This window comes from Salvelinus alpinus, chromosome 13, assembly GCF_045679555.1.
Source record: "Salvelinus alpinus chromosome 13, SLU_Salpinus.1, whole genome shotgun sequence".
Classification (NCBI taxonomy): Eukaryota; Metazoa; Chordata; class Actinopteri; order Salmoniformes; family Salmonidae; genus Salvelinus; species Salvelinus alpinus.
The window spans coordinates 15,070,175-15,086,069 of NC_092098.1; the positions used below are offsets into that span (position 1 = coordinate 15,070,175).

General features: G+C 46.5%; 1 protein-coding gene across 4 annotated transcripts in view; it reads left to right on the forward strand.

Annotated features, from left to right (window-relative positions):
• Nucleotides 1–15,895, forward strand: part of LOC139537178 (roundabout homolog 2-like) — a 177,930-nt gene that overhangs the window by 126,021 nt on the left and 36,014 nt on the right. For all 4 annotated transcript variants that reach the window (XM_071338192.1, XM_071338194.1, XM_071338195.1 and 1 more), the window contains exons 7-8: nt 5,370–5,494; nt 6,542–6,713. In XM_071338192.1, the coding sequence (XP_071194293.1) occupies nt 5,370–5,494; nt 6,542–6,713 (297 nt within the window). The remainder of the gene's footprint in view (nt 1–5,369; nt 5,495–6,541; nt 6,714–15,895) is intronic.

Consider the following 15,895-nt stretch of genomic DNA (forward strand, 5'->3'; position numbering starts at 1 on the left):
AGGGTCAGGGACAGGTAGAGTGTTCAGGCGGGTGGGTACAGGGTCAGGGACAGGCAGAGTGGTCAGGCGGGTGGGTACAGGGTCAGGGACAGGTAGAGTGTTCAGGCAGGCGGGTACAGGGTCAGGGACAGGCAGAGTGATCAGGCGGGTGGGTACAGGGTCAGGGACAGGTAGAGTGTTCAGGCAGGCGGGTACAGGGTCAGGGACAGGTAGAGTGTTCAGGAAGGCGGGTACAGGGTCAGGGACAGTCAGAGTGTTCAGGCGGGTGGGTACAGGGTCAGGGACAGGTAGAGTGTTCAGGCAGGCGGGTACAGGGTCAGGGACAGGCAGAGTGTTCAGGCGGGTGGGTACAGGGTCAGGTAGAGTGTTCAGGCGGGTGGGTACAGGGTCAGGGACAGGCAGAGTGTTCAGGCAGGCGGGTACAGGGTCAGGGACAGGCAGAGTGTTCAGGCAGGCGGGTACAGGGTCAGGGACAGGCAGAGTGTTCCGGCGGGTGGGTACAGGGTCAGGTAGAGTGTTCAGGCGGGTGGGTACAGGGTCAGGTACAGGTAGAGTGTTCAGGCGGGTGGGTACAGGGTCAGGGACAGGTAGAGTGTTCAGGCGGGTGGGTACAGGGTCAGGGACAGGTAGAGTGTTCAGGCGGGTGGGTACAGGGTCAGGGACAGGTAGAGTGTTCAGGCAGGTGGGTACAGGGTCAGGCAGGGTGTTCAGGCGGGTGGGTACAGGGTCAGGGACAGGCAGAGTGTTCAGGCAGGCGGGTACAGGGTCAGGGACAGGTAGAGTGTTCAGGCGGGCGGGTACAGGGTCAGGGACAGGCAGAGTGTTCAGGCGGGCGGGAACAGGGTCAGGGACAGGTAGAGTGTTCAGGCAGGCGGGTACAGGGTCATGGACAGGCAGAGTGTTCAGGCAGGCGGGTACAGGATCATGGACAGGCAGAGTGTTCAGGCAGGCGGGTACAGGGTCAGAGACAGGCAGAGTGTTCAGGCAGGCGGGTACAGGGTCATGGACAGGCAGAGTGTTCAGGCAGGCGGGTACAGGGTCAGGACAGGCAGAGTGTTCAGGCAGGCGGGTACAGGGTCATGGACAGGCAGAGTGTTCAGGCAGGCGGGTACAGGGTCAGGACAGGCAGAGTGTTCAGGCAGGCGGGTACAGGGTCATGGACAGGCAGAGTGTTCAGGCAGGCGGGTACAGGGTCAGGACAGGCAAGGGTCAAAAACCAGGAGGATGAGAAAAAGAGAGGCAGGGAAAAGACAGGCGCTGACAGGATGACCGCTGGTAAGCTTGACAAACAAGACGAACTGGCACAGACAGACAGAGAACACAGGTATAAATACCCAGAGGATGAGTGGGGAAGATGTGCGACACCTGGAGGGGGTGGAGACAAGCACAACGACAGGTGAAACGGATCAGGCCGTGACATAGTGAAGACATCAAAACTATGAAATAACACATATGAAAAAAATAAATGTCCCTTTTTCAGAACCCTGTCTTTCAAAGGTGATTTGTAAAAATCCAAATAAGGTCACAGATCTTCATTGTAAAGGGTTTAAACACTGTTTCCTATGCTTTTTCAATGAACCATAAACAATGAATGAACATGCACCTGTGGAATGGTCGTTAAGACACTAACAGCTTACAGACGGTAGGCAATTAAGGTCACAGTTATGAAAACTTAGGACACTTTCTACTGACTCTGAAAAACACCAAAAGAAAGATGCCCAGAGTCCCTGCTCACCTGCGTGAATGTGCCTTAGGCATGCTGCAAAGAGGCATGAGGACTGCAGATGTGGCCAGGGCATTAAATTGCAATGTCCGTACTGTTAGACACCTAAGACAGTGCTACAGGGAGACAAGACGGACAGCTGATCGTCCTCGCAGTGGCAGACCACATGTAACAACACCTGCACAGGATTGGTACATCCTCCCCATCACACCTGCGGGACAGGTACAGGATGGCAACAACAACTGCCCGAGTTACACCAGGAACGCACAATCCCTCCATCAGTCTTTCAAAGATGATTTGTAAAAATCCAAATAAGGTCACAGATCTTCATTGTAAAGGGTTTAAACACTGTTTCCTATGCTTTTTCAATGAACCATAAACAATGAATGAACATGCACCTGTGGAATGGTCGTTAAGACACTAACAGCTTACAGACGGTAGGCAATTAAGGTCACAGTTATGAAAACTTAGGACACTTTCTACTGACTCTGAAAAACACCAAAAGAAAGATGCCCAGAGTCCCTGCTCACCTGCGTGAATGTGCCTTAGGCATGCTGCAAAGAGGCATGAGGACTGCAGATGTGGCCAGGGCATTAAATTGCAATGTCCGTACTGTTAGACACCTAAGACAGTGCTACAGGGAGACAAGACGGACAGCTGATCGTCCTCGCAGTGGCAGACCACGTGTAACAACACCTGCACAGGATTGGTACATCCTCCCCATCACACCTGCGGGACAGGTACAGGATGGCAACAACAACTGCCCGAGTTACACCAGGAACGCACAATCCCTCCATCAGTGCTCAGACTGTCCACAATAGACTGAGAAAGGCTAGACTGAGGGCTTGTAGGCCTGTTGTAAGGCAGGTCCTCACCAGACATCACTGGCAACAATGTCGCATATGGGCACAAACCCACCATCGCTGGACCAGACAGGACTGGCAAAAAGTGCTCTTCACTGACGAGTCGCGGTTTTGTCTCACCAGGGGTGATGGTCGGATTTGCGTTTATCGTCAAAGGAATGAGCGTTACACCAAGGCCTGTACTCTGGAGCAGGATTGATTTGGAGGTGGAGGGTCCGTCATGGTCTGGAGCAGTGTGTCACAGCATCATCGGACTGAGCTTGTTATCATTGCAGGCAATCTCAATGCTGTGCGTTACAGGGAAGACATCCTCCTCCCTCATGTGGTACCCTTCCTGCAGGCTCATCCTGACATGACCCTCCAGCATGACAATGCCACCAGCCTTACTGACCAGCCATACTGCTTCTTCTGTGCATGATTTCCTGCAAGACAGGAATGTCAGTGTTCTGCCATGGCCAGCGAAGAGCCCGGATCTCAATCCCATTGAGCACGTCTGGGACCTGTCAGATCAGAGGGTGAGGGCTAGGGCCGTTCTCCCCAGAAATGTCCGGGAACTTGCAGGTGCCTTGGGGTAACATCTCACAGCAAGAACTGGCAAATCTGGTGCAGTCCATGAGGAGGAGATGTAATGCAGTACTTAATTCAGCTGGTGGCCACACCAGATACTGACAGTTAGTTTAGATTTTAACCCCCCCTTTGTTCAGGGACACATTATTCAATTTATGTTAGTCACATGTCTGTGGAACTTGTTCAGTTTATGTCTCAGTTGTTGAATCTTGTTATGTTAATTTTTTGCAGAATAATTTTTGGGCTGAGTTTATTGGCCATAAACCACAAACCCCCGAGGTGCCTTATTGCTATTATAAACTGTATTACCAACGTAATTAGAGCAGTAAAAATAAGTTTTTTGTCATTCCCGTGGTATACGGTCTGATATAGCACGAGTGTCAGCCAATCAGCATTCAGGGTTCAAACCACCCAATTTATAATTTTGATTTTAGATTCTTCAAAGTAGCCACCCTTTGCCTTGTTGACAGCTTTTCACACTCTTGGCATTCTCTCAACCAGCTTCATGAGGAATGCTTTTCCAGTCTTGAAGGAGTTCCCACATATGCTGAGCACTTGTTGGCTGCTTTTCCTTCACTCTGCGGCCCAATTCATCCCAAACCATCTCAATTGGGGTGATGTCGGGTGATTGTGGAGGCCAGGTCATCTGATGCAGCACTCCATCACTGTCCTTCTTGGTCAAATAGCCCTTACACAGCCTGGAGGTGTGTTTTGGGTCATTGTCCTGTTGAAAAACAAATGATAGTCCCACTAAGCGCAAACCAGATGGGATGGTGTATCACTGCAGAATGCTGTGGTCACCATACTGGTTAAGTGTGCCTTGAATTCTAAATAAATCACTGACAGTATCACCAGCAAAGCACCATCACACCTCCTCCTTCATACTTCACAGTGGGAACCACGCATGCGGTAATCATCCGTTCACCTACTCTGCATCTCACAAATACATGGCAGTTGGAACCAAAAATCTCAAATTTGGACTCATCAGACCAAAGGACAGATTTCCACCGGTCTAATGTCCATTCCACTCGTGTGTCTTGGCCCAAGCAAGTCTCTTCTGCTTTTTGGTGTCCTTTTAGTAGTGGTTTCTTGGCAGCAATTCAACCATGAAGGCCTGATTCACGCAGTCTCCTCTGAACAGTTGATGTTGAGATGTGTCTGTTGCTTGAACTCTGTGAAGCATTTATTTGGACTGCAATCTGAGGTGCAGTTAACTCTAATGAACTTATCCTCTGCAGCAGAGGTAACTCTGGGTCTTCCTGTGTTGGTCCTCATGAGAGCCAGTTTCATCATAGCGCTTGATGGTTTTTGCGACTGCACTTGAAGCAACTTTCAAAGTTCTTGAAATGTTCCAGATTGACTGACCTTCATGTCTTAAAGTAGTGATGGACTCTCGTTTCTCTTTGCTTATTTGTACTGTCTTTGACATAATATGGACTTTGTCTTTTACCAAATAGGGCTATCTTCTGTATACCACCCCTACCTTGTCACAACACAACTGATTGGCTCAAACTCATTAAGAAGGAAATAAATAATATAGAAATTCCACAAATTATCTTTTAACAAGGCACACCTGTTAATTGAAATGCATTCCAGGTGACTACCTCATGAAGCTGGTTGAGAGAATGCCAAGAGTGTGCAAAGCTGTCATCAAGGCAAAGGGTGGCTCCTTTGAAGAATCTCAAATATATAATATATTGTGGTGTGTCCAAACTTTTGACTGGTACTGTACATACACACCCATTAAAAACCAGCACACATTCACACCTGATTATTCAACATACTAGTACATGCACATGCTCCTCCTTAATTTGAACCACCCAACCCAGCCCTCCACCCCTCTGTTTCTCCAACTTGCTGGTCAAGATATAGTAGTTGATATGCAGTAGTTCTGATGTAGAGACTACAAGGGGAGAATGTACATGTAAAAGCACACGTGCCCATGAGTTGGTCTCATTCATTCAGGTTTGTGGCCAGCAGGATGAATGGTCTGTATGGTCTGGTACCTGTAGTAATGTTTCTTCAGAGAGACTACTAGACAGTCACCTGTTGCATGTTCCCTGTAGCCTGTAGCCTGTAGCTTGTAGCCTGGAGCCTGTAGCTGTAACCTGTCGCTTCCCTTGATAAGTTTGTGCACATAATCAGAACTGTCTCTAAATGTCTTCCTGCTGTGTTGTGGTGACAGTGGTTTCACTTCTCTGACCTTTGGTCTTCAGAGGCTCCCCAGTTTGTGGTGCGACCCCGGGACCAGATCGTGGCTCAGGGGCGCACAGCCACCTTCCCCTGTGAGACCAAGGGCAACCCCCAACCCACTGTGTTCTGGCAACGAGAGGGCAGCCAGGTAAGAAACACCTGTTTGAATAACGTGTGTTGAATGTCTGCATACTTGACTGTGCCTGCGTGTGTTAGCTCTTGCCTATGTGTTTTGGCCTCTTCTTACGCACATGAACAAAAACACCCTTCTCCTGATTGTCTTAATTGAGACATGAAGGTTTGGTCCTGATTGGACTGTGGCCAGAGCCGTGGGACCAGAGGTGGCGGTCAGGACTCCCGTCCCCGTGACAGTCACATAATGAAGTGGCCATCAATCATCAGTCCACTCCACATGCTCTGACCAGCCATTTCTTTCACGAGAAACTGCATTAATTTGCTACATTAGCGTCATTAGGCATAATGGGATTAGGCTAATGTCCTTGCTTTCGCCTCCGTTTGTCTGCTCTCAGGACACGGAATGGGGAAAAATCTCATTTAAGCGATAGAGAGATCGAGATCTCAAGGCTATGAGTGGGCGGCAGTGAGGACTCACTCAATGTCAAGACCCCTACTGCAGGGCTTCATCACGGGCAGGGCTGACCGCCTCTCACCCACAGTGTAAATGACTAACCACCTTGAACAGATAGAGGACCCTGACGCCTCGGTCCCCGCACTTACTACTGAATTACACACACATTTCTAGTATAAGTGAGTGAATAGGAGCGCTAGTCAGTAATGAACACTGAGAATGGACATGGAGGAAAACAGAACAAGGCTCCAGATGATTGGTTTGACTTGTTGGTGCTTTTTAGTCAATGCAGTGTGCTCTCGCATTGTACATGTGTGGCGTGTAGGACTATACTGTTATATAGCATTGTATTGGCAAGGATGACACTCACTGCAATTAAAACTCCCTCTGTTTAATTCCTGTCACTCTACATTTCTCTCCTCTTCCTTCACATCTCTTATATAACTAACTGAATGTATTAACCATTTAGCACAGTACAGTTAACATGTACTATTCACTCTCGCTATTAACTGCAACATGTCAATTGTATCTCACCATGTTTCCTGCTGGTTTTCTATTGGGCACAGGACAAAACACCATGCTAATGAGTCTCTCCTATCTTTCCAGGATCTGCTGTTCCCCAGCCAGCCAGCCCAGGGAGACAGCCGTGTGTCAGTGTCAGTGAGTGGAGAGCTGACCATCTCCTCCGTACAGCGCTCTGATGCAGGCTACTACACCTGCCAGGCCCTCACTGTGGCCGGCAGCATCCTGGCCAAGGCTCAGCTGGAGGTGGCAGACGGTGAGAGCATACAGCACGTATACACCACGGACACACACACACACACACACACACACACAGACACTGTGCACCTGCATATCCTAACCAACAGACACCTGCAGAACCTTTGCCAACACAATTGTGCATCTTGCCTGAGAACAATGCACAGCTAAATACAAGCACACAAACACTGTAACGAACACGATGGGAGACAGAGAGCTGGTTTCAAGCGCAGGGCGCAGCAGGTGTTTATTGGTAAAGGACCACAGGAGGAGGCAGGTAGCTGGGTCCAGGGGCAGACAGAAGGTCATACACAGTCCAAAAAGGCAACAGTACAGGCAAGGAAAAGGCTAGTAACGTTGTCTGGGAGATCAATAGGTTGAAACAGGAAATCCGAAAGGCTAAAGTACAGGCAGGGAATAGGCAAAAGGCGTCATTAGTGAGGCAGGCAAAAACTATCATACATGGGAGGATTACATTTCGGGAAACACAGCACTCCGAATAAAAGTGTCACAAAACAAACAATACCTCACAATGATGGGGTACAAAGAACTGAACTAAATAGTGTGTGATGATGACATACAGGTGTGTGAACAGGTGATCAGAATTCAGGTGATTGGGATCTGGAGAGTGAGCTGCGTTCAGGGGATCTATGTGTTTGAGAGTGTGAGTTGGAAGCAGACGTTACACACACACACACACACTTGCTTCAAAACATTGACTGAAGGGCCGGCCATAAAATGCGTCAGAGGCTGTCTGTTTAATGCTTGGCACTTATCTTGGCTGAGATGTGATGTGCCGAACGCTGCAGGAGCTAATCGGTCAAATGCCTTCATCCATTTCATTAGCGCCTCACTGTGGGAAGTTGAACCATAGAGAGGCCATGAACATCCTGAAAAGAGTGAAACTGTTCAGATGAGAACTCCAGGAGCATCATTATCTTAAGTGCTGAGGTATTGCCAGTTGGTAGCTGTTTGCCCTCCTCTCTCTCTGTCTCTCACTCTCTCTGTTTCTCTCTCTCTCTCTCTCTGTCTCTTTTCTCTCTCTTCTCTCTTTTCTCTCTCTTTCAATTAAGATTGTCCCATTGGGTTGCAAAATCCGTCTTTGAAACAGGTTATGTCGTTTCGTCGACAGGTGTTTATGTTTTTGGACTCAACGGAGCAAACTTTGGAGTTATCGTTTAAAGTCAAGTATGACAACAGACTATGGCTTATGCTAGTACGGGTAGTCAACAGTGTTTTGAGTGTGGGGATGTAGGCCCTAAGCGACATGCTTGCCCGAAAAGGGAGAAGGTGGAGGGAGGGACGCAGGCGGTCCTCGTAACGTCTGAGCCCACTGATGTAGGGAAAGGTGGGCTGAGAATGGTAGAGCAGTCACAAGCGCCTGTTGCTGAGGAACAAGTTGTCCGTGTTGAGGGTACTGAGTTGCAGCTTGTGCCAGAGGGGAACATAGTGTCTGATGTGCAGCAGAAAAATATTGTTGTAGTAGGTAAGGATGGATCTGGGGGGCCATTTCCCCAGACTGGTGAAGAGATGCCCAGTATGAGTGATGGGGTACAGGAGGGGGTTCAGGTGGACCTAGTCTTCCAGGTAGTGGAGGAGATGTCCACTACAAGTAATGGGGTACAGGAGGGGGTTCAGGTGGGGCTAGTCTCCGAGGTAGTGGAGGAGATGCCTGATACAAGTGGGGAGAGGGATATGAGGGGTCTGTGGCCTCAGTTTAAAATTATTATTTTTTACCTTTGTTTGACTAGGCAAGTCAGTTAAGAACAAATTCTTATTTACAATGACAGTGGGTTAATTTACTTGTTCAGGGGCAGAATAACAGATGTATACCTTGTCAGCTCAGGGATTCGATCTAGCAACTTTTCGGTTACTGGCCCAATGCTCTAACCACTAGGCTACCTGCCTCTCCAGTTGAGGAGGATCAGGAGAAGGACATCTCTCCTGATATGATAGCAGCTGGCGACGACTCAATTTCCAATCTAGAGGAGGTAAATGGGTTCCTGGATCAGACTTTTGGGAAATATGTCGAATTGGCAGATTTTTTTTATGTTGATAAGTTTGTGAGGTTAGCTGTGGTGTTACAGAAGACGGTGGGGTTAGATCAGTTGAGTGTGAAGAAGCGTTTCCGCTTGAGGAATGTTGTTACTGCTGTCACGGCAGCAAAAGGTATCGGGAAAAGGTTAAGAGAAAATTAAAGCAATGATGACGATCATGCCTCATATGGTGTTTTTTTCTCTTTGTCTGGTTTCTCTGTGGTTTCTTCTGCTTTTCCTTTCTCTTTGTTATATGGAGGTAAACTCAGCAAAAAAAGAAACGTCCCTTTTTCAGGACACTGTCTGTCAAAGATAATTAGTAAAAATCCAAATAACTTTGCAGATCTTCACTGTAAAGGGTTTAAACACTGTTTCCCATGCTTGTTCAATGAACCATAAACAATTAATGAACATGCACCTGTGGAACGGTTGTTGAAATTAAGGTCACAGCTATGAAAACTTAGAACACTAAAGCGGCCTTTCTACCGACTGAAAAACACCAAAAGAAAGATGCCCAGGGTCCCTGCTCATCTGTGTGAACGTGCCTTAGGCACGCTGCAAGGAGGCATGATGCAGATGTGGCCAGGGCAATAAATTGCAATGTCCGTACTGTGAGACGCCTAAAACAGCGCTACAGGGAGACAGGACGGACAGCTGATCGTCCTCGCAGTGGCAGACCACGTGTAACAACACCTGCACAGGATCGGTACATCCAAACATCACACCTGCGGGACAGGTACAGAATGGCAACAGCAACTGCCCGAGTTACACCAGGAGCACACAATCCCTCCATCAGTGCTCAGACTGTCCACAATAGGCTGAGAAAGGCTGGACTGAGGGCTTGTAGGCCTGTTGTAAAGGCAGGTCCTCACCAGACATCACTGGCAACAATGACACCAATGGGCACAAACCCACCGTCGATGGACCAGACAGGACTGGCAAAGAGTGCTCTTTACTGACGAGTGGCGGTTTTGTCTCACCAGGGGTGATGGTCGAATTCGCATTTATCGTCGAAGGAATGAGCGTTACACCGAGGCCTGTACTCTGGAGCGGGATCGATTTGGAGGTGGAGGGTCCGTCATGGTCTGGGGCGGTGTGTCACAGCATCATCGGACTGAGCTTGTTTTCATTGCAGGCAGTCTCAACGCTGTGCGTTACAGGGAATACATCCTCCTCCCTCATGTGGTACCCTTCCTGCAGGCTCATCCTGACATGACCCTCCAGCATGACAATGCCACCAGCCATACTGACCAGCCATACTGCTTCTTCTGTGCATGATTTCCTGCAAGACAGGAATGTCAGTGTTTTGCCATGGACAGTGAAGAGCCCGAATCTCAATCCCATTGAGCACGTCTGGGACCTGTCAGATCAGAGGGTGAGGGCTAGGGCCATTCTCCCCCAGAAATGTCTGGGAACTTGCAGGTGCTTTGGTGGAAGAGTGGGGTAACATCTCACAGCAAGAACTGGCAAATCTGGTGCAGTCCATGAGGAGGAGATGCACTGCAGTACTTAATGCAGCTGGTGGCCACACCAGATACTGACTGTTACTTTTGATTTTGACCCCCCCCCTCTGTTCAGGGACACATTATTCCATTTATGTTAGTCACATGTTTGTGGAACTTGTTCAGTTTATGTCTCAGTTGTTGAATCTTGTTATGTACATACAAATATTTACACATGTTAGGTTTGCTGAAAATAAATGCAGTTGACAGTGAGAAGACGTTTTCTTTTTTTGCTGAGTTTACCAAGGGTAGGTTCTCTCAATATTTATGGGGAAATGGCCAGGAATAAGAGAGCTTGGGTATTAGAAGTAATAAAACAGAAAAGGCTTAATGTAGGTTTTCTACAGGAGACATAGTGATGAGGCTAACGACTTTGACTGGGATATGTGGTGGGAGGGGCAGCATATACTAATTTCAGTGCTGGGGTGGCAATTTTGTTTTCTTCAGGCTTAGGGGTGACTGTGGTATCTACAACAGAGATTGTCAATGGTTGGGTTTTATTGGTCAAGGCAGATGTTATGTTATTTTTTAAAACTTTTGTTATGTTTATGCTCCTATTGAGGGTACAGGATGTATTGCTGTATTTGATCAAATGAAGGAAACCTTAAGGCAGTGTGACCAAGAGGGGTGTATGTTTTAGGGGGGGACTGGAACTGTACAGTGGATTTTACTGTTGATCGCACTGCTGAAGAACCTCAGCTGCGGTCAGCTATTTGCCTGTCTGGTTTATTAACTGAGTTGGAGCTTTCTGACGTGTGGAGAGTAAGGAATGCAAAAGGTCGTGTCAGTGCAGCAAGGTTAGACAGGTTGTATGTATCCGAGCACTACTGTAGTAGGGTTGGAAGGTGTGACATTACTCCTGTGGGGTTTTCTGATCACCATATTGTGACTTTTCCTGTTCACGAAGGTCATCACCTTATTGGTATTTTAATGTTAAGATGTTACATGATGTCATGTTTTGTGAAAAGTTTTTGTTGTTTTGGGGAAAATGGAAGGTTATTCAAATTTAACCTGTTATGGCTGCAGCCCGACGTCAGCCCGACGCCGGTACACCTATGACAACATCCAGCTCAAGTGCAGGGCGCGAAATTCAAAATCTATTTTTTTTTTTATATTTAACTTTCACACATTAACAAGTCCAATACAGCATTTGAAAGATAAACATCTTGTCAATCCAGCCAACATGTCCGATTTTTTTAATGTTTTACAGAGAAAACACCACATATATTTATGTTAGCTCACCACCAAATAAAAAAGGAGGACAGACATTTTTCACAGCACAAGTAGGATGCAAGTAGCATGCACAAGCCAACCTAACTAACCTAGAACCAACCTAAATAACCTAGAAAAAACTACCTCAGATGACAGTCCTATAACATGTTACACAATAAATCTATGTTTTGTTCAAAAAATGTGCATATTTTAGCTATAAATCAGTTTTACATTACTGCTACCATCATAGCTACAGTCAGAAATCGCACGGGAGTAGCCAGAGAAAATACAGACACCAACTGTATTTGGTCAACTACTAATTACACATCATAAAACATTTCAGAGAAATATATGGTGGATAGCTAATGAAAGAGAAAGATCTTGTGAATAGAGCCAATATTTCCGATTTTTGAAGTGTTTTACAGCGAAAACACAATATATCGTCATATTAGCTTACTACAATAGCTAACATCACAACAGCATTGACTCAAGGCAAACGGTAGCATAGCACAGTTCGACAGATATATGAAAAAGCATCCCAAATTGGGTCCTTATCTTTGTTGATCTTCCATCAGAATGTTCTCCAAGGGGTCCTTTGTTCAGAAATGTCTTTATTTCGATCCAGAACGAACAATTTCCCTCTTGAATTATCAAGCACACTGGCAGTGCGACGCTAACCTCTCCATCTTGAAAAAATTATTGCGTCGCATCACGTCTAATGTCCAGAATACATTTCAATAATATAATTAAACTATATTGAAATAACATACTTTAGGATGATATTGTGACATGTATCAAATAAAATCGAAGCCAGAGATCATATTCACCTTTACAGAGTGTTTTCCAGGAGCCGAGTCCAGGTCCTACTTCGCGCCCAGAAAGAAAAATAAACTGTGCAACACTCACTCCAAGAGGTTGTGTTCAAATCCAGGACGAGATAATCAAGTGATTTCTTCTCTCACTTCCGCATGACACCCAGAGGAAGGCGTATGACGTGTTTCTACAGTCCTAAGTGACATGCCCTTTTATAGACAAGGGCTTGAAGAGCGACATCGATTTTGGAAATCTCACTTCCGGATAGGAAATGGGCTGTAAAAATAGTTCTGTTCCACTTAGAGAAATAATTAAAACGGTTTTAGAAACTAGAGACTGTTTTCTATCCAATAGTAATAATAATATGCATATTGTAAGAGCAAAAATTGATTAAGAGGCCGTTTGAAAATTTGCACATATTTTCCAGTTTTTCAATACGCCCCCTGCAGCCATAACAAGTTAATTTTGAGTCCTTGAGACAATGGTGGAAGGTTGGGAAGGCCCAAATACATGTGTTTTGTCAACAGTGTCTCGTATTGAAGTTAAAGCGACTGAACAGGACATCAAATCTATTGAATTGAAGTTGCTCACTCAGAATGACCCCGGACTAGTCATGAACTTACAGGACAAGAGTCATGAACTGAGGTCGTTTTTACATGAAAGAGTGAGTGAAAGGTGCCTTGATTAGGTCTTGCTTTGCTACCCTCAAGGATATGGATTCTCCTAGTGTTTTTTTTCTCCTAGTGTTTTTTTTTTCTCCGACATTGCAACGCAAACAGATGGTCTGCCTTCGTTTCCCCGATGGGAAGGTGACCACAGATGACGGTGAGATGCGCTGAACATGCCGTGGATTTTTACTCTGCCCTCTATAAGGCGGAGGATTGTGATTCTCTGTGTGCTGAACAGTTGTTACATGGACTTCCTCATTTGGGCCCTGAGCAGAGAGCTACTTTGGACTTTGACATTACTCTGCAGGAGCTGTCCAATGCAGTTATGCAGCGCTCATCAGGCCGAGCCCTTGGCATCGATGGTTTACCATCTGAGTTCTATAATCACTTTTGGGGGTCTATTGGGGGGGATTTTTATGAAGTGGTGTGTGAATCTTTTCGTGAGGGTTCTCTTCCTGTATCCTGTCAACGTGCTGCGCTTTCATTGTTGCCAAAAAAGGGGGATTTGGCTCTTTTTTTTTAACTGGCGACCTGTTGTATTGCTATGTGTAGAATTTTAAATGATATCTAATTGTCTCTCAAACAAGTTGAAAGAATATCTGGGGCTGTTGGTCCACAAGGACCAGTCTTACAGTGTACCTGACCTCTCTATTCATGATAACTTGTTTCTAATAACAGATGTTTTAGACATTTGTAAACTGTCTGATGTGAATGTGGGTTTACTTTCTTTGGATCAGGAGAAGGCCTTTGACCGTGTGGACCACTAGTACTTGTTCAAAACAATGAAAGGCTTTGGGTTTGGGGATGTTTTTTTTGTCTTGGATGAATTTACTGTATGTTGGGGCCTCATGTATGGTGAAGGTGGGGATGGTTTGAGCTGCCCCATCCCCGTCCAAAGGGGTATCAGGCAGGGATGCCCAATTTCAGAACAGTTATTTTGTCTGGCAATTGAACCAATGCTTTGTTTTTTAAGAGCGAGTCTTACTGGTTTCTCTGTGCCAGGAGTAATGAAGGGTCCCATGATAGCACTGTCTGCGTATGCAGATGAAGTGACAGTTTTTATTACAGGGGGTGAGGATGTTAAGGTTCTCTCAAACGCTTTAAAGGTGTATGAGGGGGCCTCCTCAGCTAGAGTCAATTGGGAAAAGAGTGAATCGCTGTGGGCAGGTCAGCTTCATATAGGGTCCGCTCCACAGTTACCAGGGGGGATTCAGTGGGGCAGAGATGGGATGAAAACTTTGGGGGGTTTTCTAGGCTCCCATGTCTTTCAAAAAAATAACTGGGAGGGTGTAGTGGAGAAAGTGTGTGCCAGATTGTCAAGGTGGAAATGGGTGCTACCCCAGCTGTCTTATAGGGGAAGGTTGCTGGTAGCCAATAATCTAGCCGCCTCTACTCTGTGGCACAGACTAATGATGTTACAGCCACCGGGGTGTCTGATACAAGAGCTTCAGAGGACCCTTGTCAATTTCTTCTGGTCTGGACAACATTGGATTGAAGCTGGAGCCCTGTACCTGCCACTGCACGAGGGTGGGCAAGGCCTGGTGAACATTTCTTCCAGGATCATGTCTGGCCTGACTCCTGTAAGGCCGGCACGCCACCAGGGATGTGGCTTTTTGAAGAGCCCCTTTTTTATAACAGTCATCCAGTCCCGTGCTATGGGTTCAGCCAGCCTACGTTCATGCCTGTTAGGTGTGGGGTGTACCAAGCTGGGTCATCTGATGCGGAGCAGGAGCATATCGTTGGAGGAGCTGGGAGAAAGAGCGGGGTTCCGATCATCTCGCCTACTTAGGAAGCGATTCCTTGCCAGTACTTCATTGGCAGTATGTGACTGACACGTCCAATTTTGATTGGTGGACGGAGGGTCTGGATTATGTGTTCCCTACACTGAATGTTAGTGCTGCGGCGGGGGCATTCGAGGAGGATGTAGAGATGCTGCTTTTCTTCAATACCCTCTCTGTCTCTTTGTCTCTCTCTGTCTCTCTCTCTCTGTTTCTCTGTCTCTCTCTGTCTCTTTCTCTCTGTCTCTTTCTTTCTGTCTCTCTCTCTCTCTCGCTCTCCATTCATTTATTGGCTCCCTCTCACACACATTATTGAATTAGCATCTGCTCAAGGATTTTTTGGGAAAGAAAACGAGCCTTGCTCTGCGAGTCGGAAAAGATAGATCAGCATGCAAATAGTGTCGCTGTATACTGTACGGGGGAGTGAAGGAATGATCAAGTGGTTGAGTGTGAAAAATTATGCAAGAAAGGAGTAATCTTTTGTTATTGCGTCTGATCACAGTCAATTAATAGAGTCTATATCCGTTGTACAATTAATCATACAATGAGGTGCTGACAATGATAACATATACAATGTATAATAATATCATATATATATATATATATTGTATATATGCCATTTAGCAGATGCATATAGAGTGGGGAGAGGAAAAGGCTGGTGTCTGCTTGGTTGAGTTACTGTGTTCCTCTGAGTCTGAAGGAGCTGTGATAGGAAATAGGAGCTCTAGAACCTGCTGCAAATACTCTGTCTGAGTTGAGACTAACAGCACTGATAAGGAGGGTAAGGAGAACAGAGGATATTACAAAACGTGAAAAGATTGAACACCCCAGAAATGCGGAGGCTGCCCAATGAATGACAGCATGCATATAAGAGCATTAAGGAGATGCATTTCTCTTGTGGTTGGCGTGTTCATTCTAAGCAGTGTTTTGTAAAGGGGTGCAGTGGTGCAGTGGTGAGTCATAGGAGAGGAGGGGCGATTGGGAGGGAGGGAGGGTGTGAATGTGTTCAAATCTGTTGTGAAAGAAGGCAGGGTAATTAGCCCCGTTAGGCGAGCCATCGTTAATCCACACCTTGTAATTAGAGTGCTAAGGTGTGATGTGGTGCCATGAGCACGCACTATCAGAAACCTGCATACGACCCCCAAAACAGGTGCCCCGTATCACAACAAATACATCAAGAAGACCTTGGGTC